Source organism: Staurois parvus, unplaced genomic scaffold (genome assembly GCF_062004578.1).
Source record: "Staurois parvus isolate SC_StPar_1 unplaced genomic scaffold, SC_StPar_1.0 ptg000022l, whole genome shotgun sequence".
Taxonomy (NCBI): Eukaryota; Metazoa; Chordata; class Amphibia; order Anura; family Ranidae; genus Staurois; species Staurois parvus.
The window spans coordinates 1,427,192-1,447,434 of record NW_028317818.1 but is presented as its reverse complement, the minus strand read 5'-3'; the positions used below and the strand labels follow the sequence as shown (position 1 = coordinate 1,447,434).

The 20,243-nt window shown below is 41.6% G+C and overlaps 1 protein-coding gene across 2 annotated transcripts in view; it reads right to left on the bottom strand.

Annotated features, from left to right (window-relative positions):
* Positions 1 to 20,243, bottom strand: part of LOC149472142 (forkhead box protein K1-like) — a 165,156-nt gene that overhangs the window by 129,634 nt on the left and 15,279 nt on the right. For both annotated transcript variants that reach the window (XM_089691603.1, XM_089691607.1), the window contains exon 2: positions 747 to 935. In XM_089691603.1, the coding sequence (XP_089547729.1) occupies positions 747 to 935 (189 nt within the window). The remainder of the gene's footprint in view (positions 1 to 746; positions 936 to 20,243) is intronic.

Sequence of the window (20,243 nt, the reverse complement as noted above, 5' to 3'; positions counted from 1 at the left end):
GTACAATTAAAGGTACTCAATCACTATTTGACCAAATATTATATATGTGAGGTCAAAGGCTCCAGGTGAGAGCACATCAGGTGTGTTGGAGAAGCTGCACAAACTGAGAGAAGATTTTAGCATATATTTTGGATATTCATTGATTGGTGGCACTATATTGATTGTAGAAAAATATTAACAAGGACTACACTATTTTTATGGGTCTTTTATTGGATTAAAATATTACTTTATTTTATGTTCACTGTTTTAATGTTCATTTTTTGTCATATTGAACAGATGATATACACAGTTGTGTGGTACTTTAATGACACATATGACTCTGAGGATATCAGTATTTTAAGGAGAAAGCGCGGCACAATTTTTGAGTTTTCGTGGTGAATACTTTATTCTCTTTTCAGAGATGGTTGAACAAAAAATTTCAGACTTGAATTAACAAGCATTCTAAATGTTAAAGCTGATGTGAGCACACACAATGACAATTAAATCAGTGGTTTCACTTGCAACCATTAGGACTGGGACTGCCATCATAAGTGACAACTGGGACAGAATATGTTGATGTGTGACAAGATTTATTTTTCTATCAAGATATTAACACATCAGAAAAAGGACTCCACTCCTGAAAGTTCTCAAACATTGACTCTTCCACTGAAAGACTCACAGATGCAACACATTTCTAACCATTAGGAAGACACACAGAAACAAATGGAACTGCTGTGAAGCATGCATAATAAATGGGTAACCCTTACCTGATAGTTCCTGTAGGTGATGGTAAGGGACTGATAAAGCTTGGCACATCTGGCTCGGGAATATGTATTTTTAAGGGTGAAATTTGATGATATATAGGAGAGTGTGGCAAGGTGTTACGCTCCTCCTTTTCCTGGTAAAGAATGGTAAATCTTATCTTTATAACTGTGCTTGGGAACCGGAATGTGCACCTGTAAAAATAAAAATTAAAAAATTGGCTAATATTAAAATATCTTCATGATCTACTAACAGGCAGCAAGGTAACACTGTTTTGAAAGCTTGTTCCTGGATTCCAGACTTAAAGTGATACTCAAGATAAACCACCTAATTCACAGTTAATATACACAATACTGTTTTTACTTGCCAAAGGATCTATAAATCCAATGTCTTACACATATTTCCCATATTGTACAACCAGATGAGTGACACACATCGCTCCTCAAACAATTCATCTTCCTGAATCAGCGAAGTAACTCTCCATGTCACCTCTATGCATCCAAGCTGCTCACAGTACTGAAAATCCCCTTTTTATAGTGAGCTGACCAGGTAGCAGCAAAATTATACCACAATGCAGCAGAGTGATCTTACTGATTAGAAGAGGTGTGTGTATATCATGAGAACAGTTATCCAAAATTGTATCAGAAAATCACTTCTTCTTGAATCAGTTGTTTGGTGGGATTTTAACCATACTTTACTGTACACCAATTTGTAAATAGTACTTTAAAAACAATTCAGAAAACTGAAGACTAATGCAGGCCATAGACTGTTCATTTATTGGCCGATTTTTCGTCCGAAAGAATAATCAGCCGATTTTTTCACTGTTAGTGGGGCAAGAGCATTGGCCAATTTTCGCGGTTCCTCCTCATTTCTTTTATCGGTCATGCTGGAAAATTTGTGAAAAATGGCAGATTTTCATTGGTGGCAACAGAACGACCAATGTTTCATTTTTCGGACGAAAAATCGGCCGATAAATGAACCGTCTATGGCCGTGCATAAGGCTCCATGCACACTGGCTTAAAAATCACTGCTTCTACAAGAGTTTTGTGTTTTGCCTGTAGAAGCAGCTCAGTGTTCTCCCATGTGTCCATGCAAGTTAAGATGTTTAGAGGCATATTTTAAGCTCAGCGTTTAGAGGCAGAAAAAATAAAACCCTTCTGGTTTGCGTTTTTGATTGCAGTTTTCTGGAAGAAAAACAGCTAAACATTCCTAAACATCTATATGAGCATTTAACTTTCTGCTAAGGGAACTGGCATTTTTTTTACATCCAATTGGCATGGAACTTAAATTGTAAATGTTTTTTCTGAAATCTCATACAGACACACCTTACAAAAGTAGAGAGATAAAAAAAACCTTCATGTCCCAATAGACCTGCTTAGGGTTTCCTTAAGATAAAAGCAAAATAGCCCAAATAGGTTATAAGTAATAAATTACTTAAGCTGTCGTCATAGAAATTTATGAAAAAAAAACTGCTGGTAAATCCAATCCAATAGAAATGCAAAGATAATCCTAGGTAAGCACAAAACTCCATCAGCCTCAAGATATGTATGGATACTGGAGAAACCAACTAAGCCTAGTGCATGTGTCATGCAAAGATAAACTGCCTCTTAGCAAAGTAATGAGTCATTAGCAAAGCGCACTTGTGTAAAGTAAAACTAACGCATGTTAAAGAAACTGCGACAGGGGAAAAGAACTGCTTCAGTTAAGCTGGCCATACATTATACAAATTTTCCTTTGGATTTACCAAAATCATATAATATGAGGTCAAACCTAAACAACACTTTCAATTTGTATCCAAATTAGACAGGCCCTTGCACTATATACAGTGGGGATTGAAAGTTTGGGCACCCCAGCTAAAAATGTGTATTAATGTGCATAAAGAAGCCAAGGAAAGATGGAAAAATCTCCAAAAGGCATCAAATTACAGATTAGACATTCTTATAATATGTCAACAAAAGTTAGATTTTATTTCCATCATTTACACTTTCAAAATAACAGAAAACAAAAAAATGGCGTCTGCAAAAGTTTGGGCACCCTGCAGAGTTAATATCTTGTACCGCCCCCTTTGACAAGTATCACAGCTTGTAAACGCTTTTTGTAGCCAGCCAAGAGTCTTTCAATTCTTGTTTGAGGTATCTTTGCCCATTCTTCCTTACAAAAGTCTTCCAGTTCTTTGAGATTTCTGGGCTGTCTGTCACGCACTGTTCTTTTAAGGTCTATCCATAGATTTTCAATTATGTTGAGGTCAAGAGATTGTGAAGGCCATGGCAAAACCTTCAGTTTACGCCTCTTGATGTAATCCCCCGTGGATTTCGAGGTGTGTTTAGGATCATTATCCATTTGTAGAAGCCATCCTCTCTTTAACTTCAGCTTTTTCACAGATGGCATCAAGTTACCATCCAAAATTTGCTGAACTTTTATTGAATCCATTTTTCCTTCTACTCGTGAGATGTTCCCTGTGCCACTGGCTGCAACACAACCCCAAAGCATGATTGATCCAACCCCATGCTTAACAGTTGGACAGAGGTTCTTTTCATTGAATTCTGTGCCCCTTCTTCTCCAAACGTACCTTTGCTCATTCCGGCCAAAAAGTTCAATTTTAACCTCATCGGTCCACAGAACTTGTTTCCAAAATGCATCAGGCTTGTCTATATGTTCATTTGCAAAGTTCAAACGATGATTTTGTGGTGAGGACGTAGAAGAGGTTTTCTTCTGATGACTCTTCCATGAAGACCATATTTGTACAAGTATCTCTTTATAGTGGAATCGTGTACCACAACTCCAGTGTCTGCCAGATCTTTCTGGAGGGATCGTGCAGTCAAACGTGGGTTTTGAATTGTTTTTCTCACAATCCTGCGAGCTGTTCTGTCTGATATTTTTCTTGGTCTTCCAGATCTTGCTTTAACTTCCACTGTTCCTGATGACTGCCATTTCTTAATTACATTCCGAAAGGAGGATATTGACATCTGAAAACGCTTTGCTATCTTCTTATAGCCTTCTCCAGCTTTGTGAGCATCAACTATTTTCAGTTTCAGTTTTCTAGACAACTGCTTAGAAGAACCCATGGTGCTGATTGTTGGGGCAAGGTCAGATGAGTCTGGGCATTTAAAACCTTTGAGATTGACATCACCTGGTCTTCCCAGAGGATGATTGAGAACAATCCATGTAACTGGCAGGTCTCAGCTTGGCAAAGGGGGCAGTGCATGCTATAAATTCTGCAGGGTGCCCAAACTTTTGCAGACGCCATTTTTTTGTTTTCTGTTATTTTGAAAGTGTAAATGATGGAAATAAAATCTAACTTTTGTTGACATATTATAAGAATGTCTAATCTGTAATTTGATGCCTTTTGGAGATTTTTCCATCTTTCCTTGGCTTCTTTATGCACATTAATACAAATTTTTAGCTGGGGTGCCCAAACTTTCGATCCCCACTGTAGTTGAATGTAAATCTAAAGCAAATTGTACAGAAATTTTACAAGAAAAACTGTATAATGTATGGCCAGCCTTCTGAAGTACAGGAACTGCAATAGCCTCCCGAACCCTTCTGTCATGACTGAATTGCTGAGAGTGGTCTGGCTGCAGAATGGCGCTCCATTTTTTAGAGGAAACATGTGACCTCCACTTTTTTTTTTTTTTTTTTAGTGAACTTTAATGTAACAAGCAGTCTCCAGAGTGGAGCTCCACTCAACAGGAAACATGTGACCTTCACTCTACCTTTTTTTTTATTTAATGAACTTTAATGTAACAAAGAACCAATGGACAAGTCAAGGAAGTGGTGGTCACATGTTTCTTGTCACTTATCTCCTGCATATACTTTTTAAGGATGTCTGGTTGCAGACTGTCTACTCTGAACAGGAAACATGTGACCTCCACTCTAACGTTTTTTTATTTTAATGAACTTTAAGGTAACAAACAATCAATGGCTGCAAAGTGGAGCTGCACCGGACAGAGAATATGTGACCTCCACTCCATCTTTTCTTTTTAACAAACTTTAAAACCAATTGAAGATCATAATACATATGCAACCGTTGCAGTATTAAAGTGGTTTACCGGGGTTATGGCTGAGGATATCAGTCATAATCCTGGTATTTCTTCTTAGGCCACTGGAACACTTTCCATAGCAGCGGGAGGGGACGACTCCCCCCCCCCCCTCCTGCCGCTTGCCCATGTTTCTCAGGCTGTTTAAAACTGGGGTGACGGCATAATGTAACATCCGGTCTGCAGCAGATGTAAACAATTTTTTTTTCTTTAACGGCTTCCGCACCGCCCTATAGCAGAAATACTGCTCCAGGGTGGCACAGGTGCTCAAAATCATGTATATATATGCAAATCGTGCAGTGATCGTGGGTCGGGGGCATGCACGCGCTGACCTGTGGGTGCCGTAATTCGGTGGCCAAGGGATCAATCATCCGATTTAGGCTGGTGATGTTCAGCCTGAATCGGATGATCGATCCCTGGCTTATCCGACATCATCCTGTACTAGTGTTTACATTTACACAGGTACAAGAAATTCTATCCCAGAGAGAGAAAAAAAGCATACACATGAGTAAAATAGCACACTTACACAGATAGAAAACATTTTAGGACACATTTAACCCCTTCACTGCCCTGTCACCAGTGTCATTAGTACAGTGTACAGATTTTTTTTCACTGATCACTGTATTAGTGTCACTGGAGACTTCAGCGTCAGTTAGCTACCCTCCCAGATTGCTCATCACTACATCAGTCATCACATTTAACCCCTTGATTGCCAGGAACACACGAAGATATACAATAAACCTCCATTGCTAGCATAGTGTCTGAACGGATCAATATCTTTGATCAGATCAGCACTATACCAGCATTCATATTAGTACAGTGTCCCCAAAAACGCAGCATGAGTGGGATCAGCTCCGGCACTTGCCAGCACCAGCATTTAGCCCCTACGCTTACTCCTCCCTCCCCCAGCAAGTGCAGAAGATCACTGTCACTTGATATATTGCACACATAACCGCAGTGTTTGCAGAATCAGCCCTGATCTCTGTTAGCAATCGCCGGTAAATTTTTTTGTAGCGTTTCAAGCAGTCCCTGACAGCCAGGTGCTCTTTTTCCCCGTGAGTCGCACTAAGTACCTATAGTGGTCAAAATGTCCAACGAAAGGTACACTAGTGAAAAGGCCTAAAGGATTCTGAGCATGTCAGATGAGAGCAAAGGGGAAGCCTCAGTGACAGAATCTGCCTCAGAACACGAACCAGTAGACAGCAGCTGCACCCTGACAGTTAGCTCAGACGATGGAGAAGAGGTCCCTGCTAAGGTCAGGCAACCCCACCCCGTGCCTAGGTTGCTGAGATGTTACAAACGCATGATGACTCTCATATGCAGCAGAGTGCCATTGCTAGTGCTACTCTACCTTTTAGTGAACTGGCAAGCACCAGCAGCCTAGTACATCCTGGTCTTTCACATACCAGCACTGCAGTATCACTTGGTGACGTGGCGAGTCCCATAAGTGCAGTACAAGCTGGTGTGGTGGTGAGCACAAGTACTGTCCCGCAGCCACCAAGAATTCGCACACAGGCCTGTAGAGCCCATAGTATCCTTCCGGATGTGCTTGCAGCCACCCGTACTTCCCCCATTCACTGCCCAACCCGGAATTCAGGTGGAAACAGTAAATTTAACTACTCCCCTTGATTTTTTGGAGCCGTTTTTCACGGAAGATCTGTATGCATTGATTGTTGATCAAAGCAATTTATATGAACAACAGTTTATTGCCGCCAACCCAAATTCAAACCTTGCCAGACCATTTGCATGGAAACCTCTTATGGTAGGAATTGAATTTAAAGTTTTTTTGGCCCTAACCCTCAACATGGGCATTGCTAAAAAAAAAAAAAATGACTTACGGTTGTATTTATCCACAGACCCCATTCATCATATGCCCGTATTCTCTGTTGCCATGGCCAGGCATAGATATGAGAATATAATGTGATTTATGCATTTCAATGAGAATACACTCTGTCGTCCTTGGGGTGACCCTGAATTTGACCGGCTCCACAAAATTTGGCCCCTTGTAAATCACCTTAACCAAAAATTTGCACATGTCTATACTCCCCAGCAAAATATCTATGTTGATGAGTCCCTCATTAATTTTTCTGGCTGCCTTGCATTCAAACAATTTCTCCCCAGCAAGCGTGCCAGATACGGGGTCAAGATGTAGAAGACCTGAGAGGGCAACAGGCTATACATATAAATTTCGGATTCACAAGGGAAAAGATAGTCACGTGGAGCCTCCCGGATTCCCAGACAACATGGGGAGCAGTGGCAAGATAGTTTGGGACTTGGTGTCATCCTTTTCCCATATAGGATACCGCTGATACGTGGACAATTTTTACTCAAGCGTGCCACTATTTAGACACTTGTACAATCTTGGAATTGGCGCATGTGGCACCGTGTGACATAATACTCGGGGCTTCCCCAAACGGCTTGTAAATACCAGTCTTAGAAAGGGGGAAAATGCCTGCTTGAGAAATGAGGCATTGCTCGCAGTGTAGTGGAAGGACAAATGGGATGTTTTCTTCCTGTCTTCCATTCATGCAGACACAACCATCCAAATTGCCACGGCAGCTGGTGTTGTTAGGAAGCCCCTCTGTGTCCAACTATAAACTTAACATTGGAGGGGTGGACTTCAACAACCAGATGATGAAGCCGTACGTAATTTCCCGAAAAGCCTGATGCTGGTATAAAAAAGTGTCTGTTTATTTATTTCAGTTGGCTTTATAGAATGCTTTTGTGCTTTAACCGCTAGCCTACAGGGCACTTATACTCCCTTCCTGCCCAGGCCAATTTCCAGCTTTCAGCGCTGTTGCACATTGAATAATTGCACGGTCATGCAACACTGTACCCATATGAAATTTTTATCATTTTTTTGTGACAGATAGAGCTTTATTTTGGTGGTATTTAATCACCTCTGGGTTTTTTTATTTTTTTCTTAAACCAAAAACCACTGAAAATTAAAAAAAAAAAAAAAAAAGTTTTTTCTTAGTTTTTGTAATAAAATTTTGTAAATAAGTGATTTTTCTCCGTCACTGATATGCGTTAATGAGGCTGCAGTGATAGGCACTGATAGGCTGTACTGATGGGCACTGATGAGGAGGTACTGGTAGGTTGCACTGATGGGCATTGACAGGCATCACTGATGGGCACTGAAAGGCAGCACTGATACATGGCACTGACAGGCAACACTGATAGGCGGCACCGATAGGCGGAATGGATGGGTGACACTGAAAGGAAACTCAGATGGGCACTGATATGTGGCATTGATGTGCACTGGTAGGCACTGATATGTGGCATTGATGTGGCACTGATGGGCACTGGCACAAGGCACTGATGAGCACTGACAGGTGGCGCTGCTGGGGCTACACTGATCATCAAGGCACACTGATCATCAAGTGCCCTGATGATCAGTGTACATGTCCCCTCCGCGGAAAGCAGATTACCAGCTCTCCTTTCGAGCTGTCAACGTGACCGCTCGAGAGGAGAGAAATGCTGATCACATGACTGACATCTTCAGCACTTTCCGTTGATCGGTGATCCGCTGTGTCCGAGGGACACAGCGCACTGCAGATTGCCATGCTGTGCACTCCCTGAGCCGCGCATGCGCAGTGAGAATGGGAGGACGTCATATGACGTCCTCCCAGAACAAGAGAACAACCTTGCGTCCGTCATATTAATATATGGCGGGAGGTGGTTAGAAAGCAACTGGATGTAGTGGATCCTTCCTAAATTCCAGGAAAAGATCATCACGGCCCTTTTGTATCTAGAAGGTGCTGTGGCCCAAACCCCCAACCCAGATGCACTAAGCCGGCTGCACAAGAGGCATTTTTCCGATGCCATTCCTGGTACCCCAACCCAAAGGTCACCCCAAAAAAGATGTCATGCCTGTAGTAGAAATGGAATTAGGCATGACACCCACTTCTTTGGTCCCTCCTGTCCTGGCCAACCTCTGCCTCAAAGACTGCTTCCGTCGCTACCAGACACCAGTGGAGTGTTAGTATAGGGTACAGCATGGCACAGTTCAGGGCAAATATTTGCACAGGGTCTCAGAAGATGTTAGGTAGTCAGGAAACTGGCTATCTCATTTTGAGAGACCCTAATTTCTGCTTGTTACAGTAAAAAAAATGTACTGTTATACTGTTAACCATTGCTGTTTTCTTTGCTCATCCTGGTATCGTTTTTTTCAGCCGGCAATCAGCTTTCATGTAAAAGCAATCCTAGTGGCCAATTAGCTGCAGGATTGCTTTTACAAGCAGTGGGAGAAGCTACTCCCCCTCCCCTGCTGCCTTCCACGGCCTTCTCGGGCAGTCCCGTGCAATCAGGGGAACATGAGAATGCAGCCGGGGTTTCTGTCAGCTGGCCATAGAGCTGATTGAAGAACGGAATGGTGCCAATCTTCTCTATAGTCTAAGAAATCGAAAGCTACAAGCATTTCATCACTTTAGTTTCGCAGAATATAAACAGCGCCATTTGTAAATTGGGAAAGCATCTGATCACACCAATATTGGTGAGATTAGATAATGTAAGGGCAGAGGAGATATCTAGAGTCTAATAGACCCAGATTTCTCAAAAAAGAACATCTGTCAATGCCTATTGCAGTCACAGAGGATATTTACATTCCCTCTGATAGCAATAAAGTGATCATAAACAAAATGAAAGGGACAGTGTAAAAATAATGTTAAAAAATCAAAATAACTAAAAAGCACCCTCGCCCCACCTGCGTGCACAAACGTTGACCCGGTGTCAGTATGTAAACAGAGGCTGAACCATGCATGTGAGGCATCGCTGAGAACGTCAGATCGAGGGCAATTATTCTCGCACTAGACCTACTCTGTAAATCTAAAACTGTAGCCTGTAAAGTCTTTTGAAGCCTAGCCAGTACAGGACCCCAAAATCCAATAAGCATCTTCAGGCTTTTAAAGGGCTTTATTTCCACATTACACTTCCTGACTACCTATCACAGTTTCAGAGTCCCTGAAATGTCAGAACACTACAACTCCCCCCCAAATGACCACTTTTTGGAAAGTAGACACCCTAAGGAATTTGATAAAAAGAATGGTGAGTATTTTGCAGATCTCGTTTGGAAGTTTTTGGAAAATGAAGAAAACAAAAACATCTTTTTTCATTTTTCAAAACCTTGTGAAAAAAAAAAAAAACGAGATCTACAAAATACTCACCATGCCTTGGGGTGATTACTTTCCAAAAAGGGGTCATTTGGGGGGGGGGTTGGTGCTATCCTGGCATTTCAGGGCCTCCAAGACTGTGATAGGTAGTGAGGAAGTGAGATGAGGAAGTTACGCACATTCAAGCTTTCAGAGTGGTCATTGGATTTCAGGCTCCTGTACGTGGCTAGGCTCCCAAAAAGTCTCACACAAGTGGTATCCATTCTACCCATACTCGGTAGAAGTAGCAGAATGTATTTTGGTGTGAAATTCCACATGTACCCAAGGCTTGTGTGAGCAATATATCATTTACGTGACAGCTTTGTAAAAAAAAACAAAAAATGTTTTTGTAATTTCCCAAAAACTTACCGAAAAAAAAAAAAATCTTCCATGGACTCAACATGCCTCTCAGCAGATAGCTTAGGGTGTCTATTTTCTGAAAAGGGGTCATTTGGGGGTGTTTGTACTGTCCTGCTATTTTAGCAGCTCAAGAAATCTGACAGGCAGTCAGAAAGTAAAAGCTTTCTAAATTACAGTAGCTATACCAGGGGTCTCCAAACGTTCCAAACAAAGGACCACTCTACTGTCCTTCAGACTTTTGGGGGGCTGGATTGTGGCCAGTGTCCAGGCCTGGCATGACTGAAAGTAAACAATGCCTCAGGTGTGGTGTTCAGGTGCATAGTGCCTGTGGTCAGTAGGAGGAGTTATAGCGCCCAATTGGTGTCAGTGAGAGGAATAGTGCCCCATCATTGGTGTTAGTAGAAGGAATAGTGCCCTATCATTGGTGTTAGTGGGAGGAATAGTGCTCCATCAATGATGTTAGTGGGAGGAATAGTGCCCCATCTTTAGTGTTAGTGGGAGGAATAGTGCCCCATCATTGATGTCAGTTGAGGAATTATGCCCCACTGTTGGTGTCCGTGTTAGGAATAGTGACTCAAATCAGTGGGAGTATTCGTGCTCAAGGGACTGCTACAGGCTAGCAAAGGGCCACATCATTGGTATTAGTGGGAGGAATAGTGCCCCATCATTGGTGTAAATAGGAGGAATAGTGCTCCATCATTGTTATTAGTGGGAGGAATACTGCACCATCATTGGTGTTAGAGGGAGGAATAGTGCCCTATCATTGATATTAGTGGGAGGAATAGTGCCTTATCATTGATATTAGTGGGAGGAATAGTGCCTTATCATTGATATTAGTGGGAGGAATAGTGCCTTATCATTGATATTAGTGGGAGGAATAGTGCCTGCATCATTATTGTTAGTGGGAGGAATAGTGCCCCATCATTGATTTTAGTAGCAGGAACAGTGCCCCATCGTTTGTGTCAGTTGGGAAATTATACCCCACTGTTGGTGTCCGTGTTAGGAATGGTGACTCAAATCAGTGGGAGTATTAGTGCCCCAAAGGCAGGATAAAGGTTGGCAAAGGGCCCCATCATTGGTGTTAGTAGGTGAAATATTGCCTCACCATTGGTGTCAGTGGGAGTTCTAGTGCCCCATCATTGATCTTGGTGAGAGGAATAGTGCCCTATCATTGGTGTTAGTAGGAGGAATAGTGCCCCATTGATGGTGTCATTTGGGAGTATCGGTGCCCCAAGGGCCGGATAAAGGCTAGCAAAGGGCCAAATCCGGCCCTCGGGCCGCAGTTTGGGGACCACTGATCTATACCATAGTGTGTAGATGCTATAGCTTTCACACAAACCAATTAATATGCAGTTATTGGGATATTTTTTTACCAAAGACATGTAGCAAAATATATTTTGGCCTAAATTTATGACAAAATGTGAGTTTTTTTGGATTTTTTTTATGATAGAAATGAGAAAATGTTTTTTTTTTTTTTTTTTTTTTAAATGTTCAGACTTTTTTTGTTTATAGCGCAAAAAAAACCCCAGAGGTGATCAAATACCAGCATAAACTCTATTTGTGTGAAAAAAGGACATAAATTTAATGCATGTACAGTATTGCATGACCGCGCAATTGTCAGTTAAACTAGTGCAGCGCTGTATAGTAAAAAGTGGTATCTATACCGCCATTTGCAGACTATATAACTTTCACACAAACCACTTAATATGTAGTTATTGGGATTTTTGTACAGTATGCGCAGCGCTGTATAGCAAAAAATGGTGTAAATTACAGTATCTATCCCATAGTTTGTAGACGCTATAACTTTCACACAAAGCAATCAATATACACTTATTGGGATTTTTTTTTACCAAAGACATGCAGCAGAATACATGTTGTCCTAAATGTATGACTAACTTTGAGTTTACTATATATTTTTTTATAGCCAAAAAAATATATAGTGTATTCTTTTTTTTTTTTTTTAAATGTTCGTTATTTTTTTTTGTTTATAATTGCAAAAAATAAAAAGCGCACAGGTGATCAAATATCACCGAAAGAAAGCTATATTTGTGTGAAAAAAAGGACATAAATTTTGTTTGGGTACAGCATTACATGACTGCACAATTAGCAGTTGAAAGAGCGCAGAACCAAATAGCAAAAAAAGGCCAGGTCAGGAAGGGGGGTAAATCCTCAGGAGGGCAAGCGGTTAAAGCAAAAGAGAAACAAAATGTTTTTTGATATTTTGCTTTTAAAAAGGTAAGAGAGAAATTTGTGGTCTTTTTGTTCTCTCTTTTCTATTACAAGGGATGTCTACATTCCTGGTCATAGGAATAAAAGTGATAAAAATATTAAAAAAAAAGGGACAGTGTAAAAATAAAACAAAACCAATAAGAAAAAAAAAAATTAAAGCACCCCACCCCTCTGTGCTCGAGTGCAGAGGTGAACGCATACATAAATTGCACATGCATATGTAAAAGGTGTTAGCAACACACATGTGAGGTATCTCCGCAAACGTTACAGCGAGAGAAATAATTCTAGTGCTAGACCTCCTCTGTAACTCTAAACAGGTAACATATAAAAATGTTTAATACGTCACCTATGGAGATTTTAAGTATCATGGTTTTTCGCCATTCCACAAGTGTGTGTAGTTTTAAAGTTTACATGTTGGGTATCTATTTACTTGCTGTAACATCCTCTCATATTTTACAAAAAAATTGAGGTGTGAATTGAAAAACCACTATGCAAATACCATGTGACATTAAAAAATTGCAACAATCGCAGTTTCATTTTCTAGGGTCTTTGCTAAAAAAACATTATATAATGTTTGGGGGTTATAAGTAATTTTCTAGCAAAAAATACCAATTTTAACTTGTAAGCAGAACGTTATAGAAAATTGTTGGTCTTCAAGTGGCAATAGACACAACTCAAGGAAGTGTTTCCTCTCACATATTTCCTGTGTATCTTGCAAATTTGTTATCACTTTTATTCCTATTACAAGGAATGTAAACATCCCTTGTAATAGAAAAAAGCATGGCATTTACTCTTTAACCACTTGCCCTCCTGAGGATTTACACCCCTTCATGACTGGCCACTTTTTGCGTTACGGCGCTACATTACTTTTAACTGACAATTGTGCGGTCATGCAACAATGCACCCAAATTAAAGTAACATTCTTTTTTTTCCCACAAATTGAGCTTTCTTTCAGTGTATTTGATCGCCTGTGTGTTTTTTATTTTTTGCGCTATAAGCAAAAAAAGACCGACAATTTTGAGAAAAAAAAAAACAATAATATTTGGGACTTTTTGCTATTAAAAATGTCCAGTAAAAAAATATAAAAAAAAAAAAATCAAATTTCGTCATAAATTTAGGCCAAATATGTATTCTGTCTTTCCTAAAAAAAAAATCCCAATACGTGTAAATTAATTGGTTTATGTGAAAGTTATAGCGTTTATAAATGTGACCTCCACTTCCTTGACTTGTGTTCATTGGTTCTTTGTTACATTAAAGTTCATTGAATTAAAAAAAAAAAAAAGTAGAGGTCAGGTTTCCTGGCGAGTGGAGCTGCACTCTGCAGACTCTGCTTGTATGTTACATTAAAGTGGGGGGGTGGAGGTCACATGTTTCTGATCGAAAATGGAGCTCCATTCTACAGCCAGACTCTATTGGAATCTCGGCCATTCGGACTGCAAAGCTTTAGAACTTCCTGAAAGCTAGAGCTTGCCTGCCTCCCGTGCAATTTATGGCAAGTGAGGCTGCCCATCATAATGGTGGACCAATAGGACTGTGAGGTGACAGGGCTTAGCTGAAAGCTCCATCAATACCCAGAAGTGTTGAGGATTTGCCTTTCATAAGGGCCCAGCATTTAGCCATGGCAGACAGATTTGGAAGATTGCTACAGGTATATGGAGGTAGCTGTAGGTACGCACACTTCATATCTGATTCAGATTTTCCCCCAAACACTCACATGCAGCAACTGAACCTAGCACAGGGAAGCTTGGGTAATTTCATATTTTCTAGTAGACCAAATATTCTCATAACTATTCTAGAAACATTTGGGCAACACCTCTATAAAGTAACATCTCAGCTGGTACTGAATAACACTTTTCACAAGCAAATAGCAGGGACTTTGGAAAATCTAAATTTACACAATGTGGGAAGCACCTAGTCATGTAGAAAAATAAATCAATACTGCTGCAGGTTAGTTCATGCTTGCCCGCACATATCATAAGGTGCTGACTTGGAATGGAAAGATATGCTATTCGGAAAAGACACTAAAATGGTAATTAGATTTTAAAAAAAAACAACTTAAAAGAAATAGCATATTCTATGGAAATGAGACTTCTAGCAGTACAAAAAGATTTTTATACTTACCATAAAAAGTTTCTCTTGAATTCCATTGATAGACACAGGACTTATAGGAATTCTGGTTATACTGGGATCTACAGGAAGCTGGAACACTGGCAAACAAAAACCAGTGAACCAGCCCCGTATAACCCCACCTCTAACTGTCATGCTTCACTTTTGTGAGCAAACAGTACCAATAACGCAGAGGGGCGGGATCTGTGTCCTTCAATAGACTTCAAGAAAAAGATTTGTACGGCAAGTACAGAAATGTTATTTTTTTTACCTTACCGCCCACTGAAGGACACAGGACTCATAAGGATTCTTAAGTAGCCTACAGCTCTGAGCTCCCTGGAGTTGGACGAAGACTGGGAAATTGCCTTGTTCCAAGGACCTTGGGCTTTGGCTTCCCCCTGGTGCGCACTTCACCCCCAGGAGCTTGCAACTGTGACCACTTTTAGGGGGTACGACTGGACCCAGGGCCTGCCTCCCTGTAGATTTGCAGGGGGTTACCCATCATTCTAGTGAGGATTTTACCTGTGGAGTGATGACCAGCTTCTTGTCCAGGGATTCTTTCTTCATGTCCCAGCAGAACAGGAGGAAAAAGTGCAGGTCTCTTGAGTGGAATTGTGCCCACACTATGGCTGGGATGGCTGCAGACATCGGACTGATGTACCCTAAAGACCTACTTTGGGGAGTTTGAAGGCATCTCTATCTGACCCTTCACTGACAGGACTTCACTTCTGCACATTGTCCCTCGGTAGAACTTTTTGAGCTTGTGTCCACCACATAGCCTAAAAGGTTTTGACCTGCTCTTGCTCCAGAGATGATTTCTCCATGCTTACTATCCAGCTCAGAGACTCCAGTGTGGTGATCACCCTCCCATGTCTGCTTTCACCTGGAGAGCAGAGGGACCAAAGATTAGGAGATCGTCTAAATAGGGGATCAGGGATATCCCCTGAAGGTGCACGAGTCCAACTGCTTTGGCTAGGATTTTTGTAAAAATCTTTGGACTGGCCACTAGTCCAAAAGGAAGAGCCCTGAACTGCCAATTGGCTGTTTTTCTTCCCCAATTACTAACGCAAAACTTAAGTATGCCTGATGTTCCAGATGAATTGGGACATATAAATAGGCATCCTTGAGGTCCAGTGTTGTCATAAAGGCCTCTTTTTTTTTTTTTTTTTTTTTTTTTTTTAAGATTTTTGTGTACCGAGTAAATACTCTCCATGGAAAATCTTTTGTACTCCAAGAATTTGTTCAGGTTTCTGAGGTTTATTATTAGGCAGTAATTTCCTGACGGTTTGAGAACATCAAATACGTGAGAGTAAAATCCCTGGTATTGTTGGCTTTTGGGTATAGGTAACACCACCATTTGTTCCGCCAGCCCCTGAACTCCTTCCAAGACAGCTTCCCTCTGTAAAGTGTCCCAGGGAAGGCAGGTTAGGGTGAGAACTCCAGGCGATAGCCCTCTTGTACTAGTTGGAAGATGTAGCCACTGTCAGAGTTTTTTTTCTACTTAAAGGCAAAATGTAACAGGCGACCCCCGACCCTGATCCTTGCGTCACTTGGTTTCTTTAGTGCTGGCGCCTGGGGAGGAAAACAGCAAATTGCTCCTTTGCCTTCCCCTCCCATTGCTCCATTTCTTATTTGGTTCCTTTATGGCTCTCTGCTGATTCTGCCCTGAAGGGCCACAAAAATATCTGATTTAGGGTGACTATCCAGCTCTCCCTTACTCTCCTCCTTATGTCTGGCTTGGGCTGGAGGAAGCATCTGGGAAGATGGGAGGAATAAACTGGGGCCCCCTCTGAAATTAAGGCTTTCCTGTGAGGACAGGCCTTTCTTAGGGGTTAGCTCCTCTGGGCTTGGGCCCTGTGGCTGTGCCACCGAGGTTCAAAAAGACTGGATGGTGGCTACCATCTCCACTTGCATAGATGCTAGGAAATCTTTCATCAAGCTTGAAGCCTCTTTCCCTGCCAGTGTGTTAATGCATCTATATAAAAATGGTTTAGGATGGGACCTAGCTAGCGTCTCCTCACAATAACCACATTTCCTAGGGAAGCTAGAGCCCGCAGGTACAGAAGGCGGACTCTAAGGAGCCTCCTGGGTTTTGCTTGGGGATTCTGAAAGAGAGGAGAGGAACACCAATTGCTTAGTCTCTCTCTCTCTTCCTGTCCCCCTCCTGCTAGGCTATAACATATAGTTAACTTTGGGGGGGATTTGAGTACCCACCCGGTCTAACTAGGCTCACCCAACATGGTCCATCTGGGCCCCCACTTAGCACTCACCCTCAAAAAAGGCACTATCAGAGTGCCAACTTAGACGTGCCCGCAGTGCCACTGGTGCGACCTACCTTTTTTCCTTCATGAGGATGTTCAGGCCAGTCTCCTGCTACAAAAGCCAGGTGTGCCGTCCTGGAATGTCAGCTGACTGCTCTTAGCCCCCCTGCTGTCCTCTTCACTCCCCTGCATCCTCCGGCATCTCTCCTTTTGCAGGCTGCACCGTGTTCATAGCCCTGCCCACTTCCGGTTGCATGGCCAGAAGATCCTGTGGAGCCAGAGTGAGGTTTGGAGTGCATGCCTCTACTTGCTGTTCCTCTGCAAGCTTATGGGTACTGAAAACGTGGGGGAAAAGGAGACATCAGCCATGTGGCATATTTGCACCTTACAACGGCGGTTCACACTCCCCTGTGATCGGATTGCTGGTGCAAACTGGGGGCGACCAGTGAGAAAGAACAATCCTGCAGGTTAGTTCAGCCCTCCCTATGACTGTCTCACAGGGGTACCATCCGACCCTCCTTGGTCTTCTGGTCACAAAAACAACAAACGTTCCAATGTAGGGAGAAACACAATCAATACTGCAGGGCAAGGGGAAGGGAGAGGACTTATAACAACTGTAAATTGATTGTGTTTCCTGTAGGAAGGAGCCCTTCATCTCTCAGGTGTGCCTTCCTTGAAGGTCATAGGAGAAAATCTGCATTTTTTGCAGAAAATTACTTAGAACCCACAAACATTATATATTTTTTAAGCAGGGGCCCTAGAGAATAAAATGGTGGGTATTGCAATTTTTAATGTCACACAATTTTTGTGCAGTGGTTTTTTTTTTTTTCAAACCATTTTTTTTTAAATACATTAATGAATTTTAATGCACAAAACAATACCCAACTGTTTGGTAAAATATAAAAAATTATGCTATGCCGAGTAAATAGATACCTAACATGTCACGCTTTAAAACTGTGTATGCTCATGGAACGGCAACAAACTACAGTACTTAAAAATCTCCATAGGTGACGCTTTAAAAGTTGCTACAGGTTACCACTTTAGATCTACACAGGAGGTCTGGTGCTGGAATTATTGCTCTGGCTATAACGTTTGCGGAGATCTCACGTATGGAGCAAACATCGTTTAGATATGCATGCACAAGCTACGTATGCATTTGCCTTGAATGGGGTGCTTTACTTTTGTTTTTTTACTTAAAAGGATAAGTTCACCTTTCATAACATGTTACATCCATATTCAGGGTGTAACGTAATGAATCGACCGACCCCGTTCCACCCACCCCCATCCGCTTGGACAGCTAGAAGGGGATCTGCTCCTTCCACTAGCTGTCAAAATTTAAAAAAAAAAAAAAAACCCACAGCTGTGCAGGGCTCCGCCCCATCCTCTTTAAATGAGAAACTACAAGTCCCAACAGTGTCAGCTTGTAGTTCTCAATGAACTACCACGGCACTGTGGAGCGCCGTGGTAGTTAATTGATTCCTTCAGCCTTCCTACAGCCCTGGCAAAAGGTTTGAGAATGACACATATTAATTTTTACAAAGTCTGCTGCTTCAGCGGTTTTAGATATTTTTGCAGGATGTTAGTATGGTATATTAAAGTATAATTACAAGCATTTCACAGGTGTCAAAGGCTTTTACTGACAATTACATTACATTTATGCAAAGAGTCAATATTTGCAGCGTTGACCCTTCTTTTTCAAGGCCTCTGCAATTCGCCCTGGCATGTTGTCAATCAACCTGTGGGCCACATCCTGACTGATGGAAGCCAATACTTGCATAATCAATGCTTTGAGTTTGCCAGAATTTGGGTTTTTTTTGTTCACCTGTCACTTGAGGGTTGACCAAAGGTTCTCAATGGGATTAAGATCTAGGGAGTTTCCTGCCCATGGACCCAAAATGTCGATGTTTTGTTTCCCAAGCCACTTTGTTATCACTTTGCCTTATGGCAAGGTGCTCAATCATGCTGGAAAAGGCATTGTCACCAAACTGTTTTTGGGTAGTTGGGAGACGTTGCTCTCGGAGGTTGTTTTTGTACCATTCCCTATTCATGGCTGTGTTCTTAGGCAAAATTGTGAGTGAGCCCACTCTCTTGGCTAAGAAGCGACCCACACATGAATGGTCTCAGGATGCTTTACTGACGGCATGACACTGGACTGATGGTAGTGTTCACTTTTTCTTCTCCGAGCAAGTTTTTTCTCGGATGCTAAAAACAATTGGAAAGGGGATTTGTCAAAGAAAATGACTTTACCCCAATCCTCAGAAGTCCAATCCCTTTACCTTTTGCAGAATATTAGTCTGATTCCGGATGTTTTTCCTGGAGAGAAGTGGTTTCTTTGTTGCCCTTCTTGAAAGCAGGCCATCCTCACAAAGTCTTCGTTTCACGGTGTGTGCAGATACACTCACACCTGCCTGCTGCCATTTCTGAGCAAGCTCTGCACTGGTGGTTCCCTGATCCTGCAGCTGAATCAACTTTAGGAGACGGCTCTGGTGCTTGCTAGACTTTCTTGGCACCCTGGAGCCTTCTTCACAACAATTGAACTTCTTTCCTTGAAGTTCCTGATGATCTGATAAATGGTTGATTTAGGTGCAATCTTAAAAGTAGCAATATCCTTGTCTGTGAATCCCTTTTTCTGCAAAGCAATGAGGACTGCATGTGTGTCCTTGCAGGTAAACATGGCTAACAGAGAAAGAACAAATGATTTCAAGCATGAACCTCCTGTTAAAGCTTCCAGTCTGTTATTCTAACTCAATCATAACAGAATGATCTCCAGCCTTGTCCTCATCAACACTGACACCTGTGTTAACAAGAGAATCACTGACATGATGTCAGCTGGTTCTCTTGTGGCAGGGCTGAAATACAGTGGAAATGTTTTTATTTGGGATTAAGTTAATTTTCATGGCAAAAGAGGGACTTTGCAATTAATTGCAATTCATCTGATCAATCTTCATAACATTCTGGAAAATATGCAAATTGCCATCATAATAACTGAGGCAGCAGACTTTGTGAAAATTAATATTTGTGTCATTCTTAAAACTTTTGACCAGGGCTGTACATCCCGTAAGGGCAAACAGATATACTGACAGGTCTGCAGGAGACCAGTATGGCACCAGCAATCTACTGCTCACTCTTGCAATGGTTTACAGGCTCCTGCAACACAAAATAATAAAATGTGCCCTTAACTAAATAACACATTTGTCACCCAGGATTAAAGCCAATTTTCTGGACACAGCATATACAATGCCTTGAAAAAGTATTCGTACCCGTTGAAATTTTCCACATTTTGTCATGTTACAACCAAAAACGTAAATGTATTTTATTGGGATTTTAGGTGATAGACCAACACAAAGTGGCCCATAAGT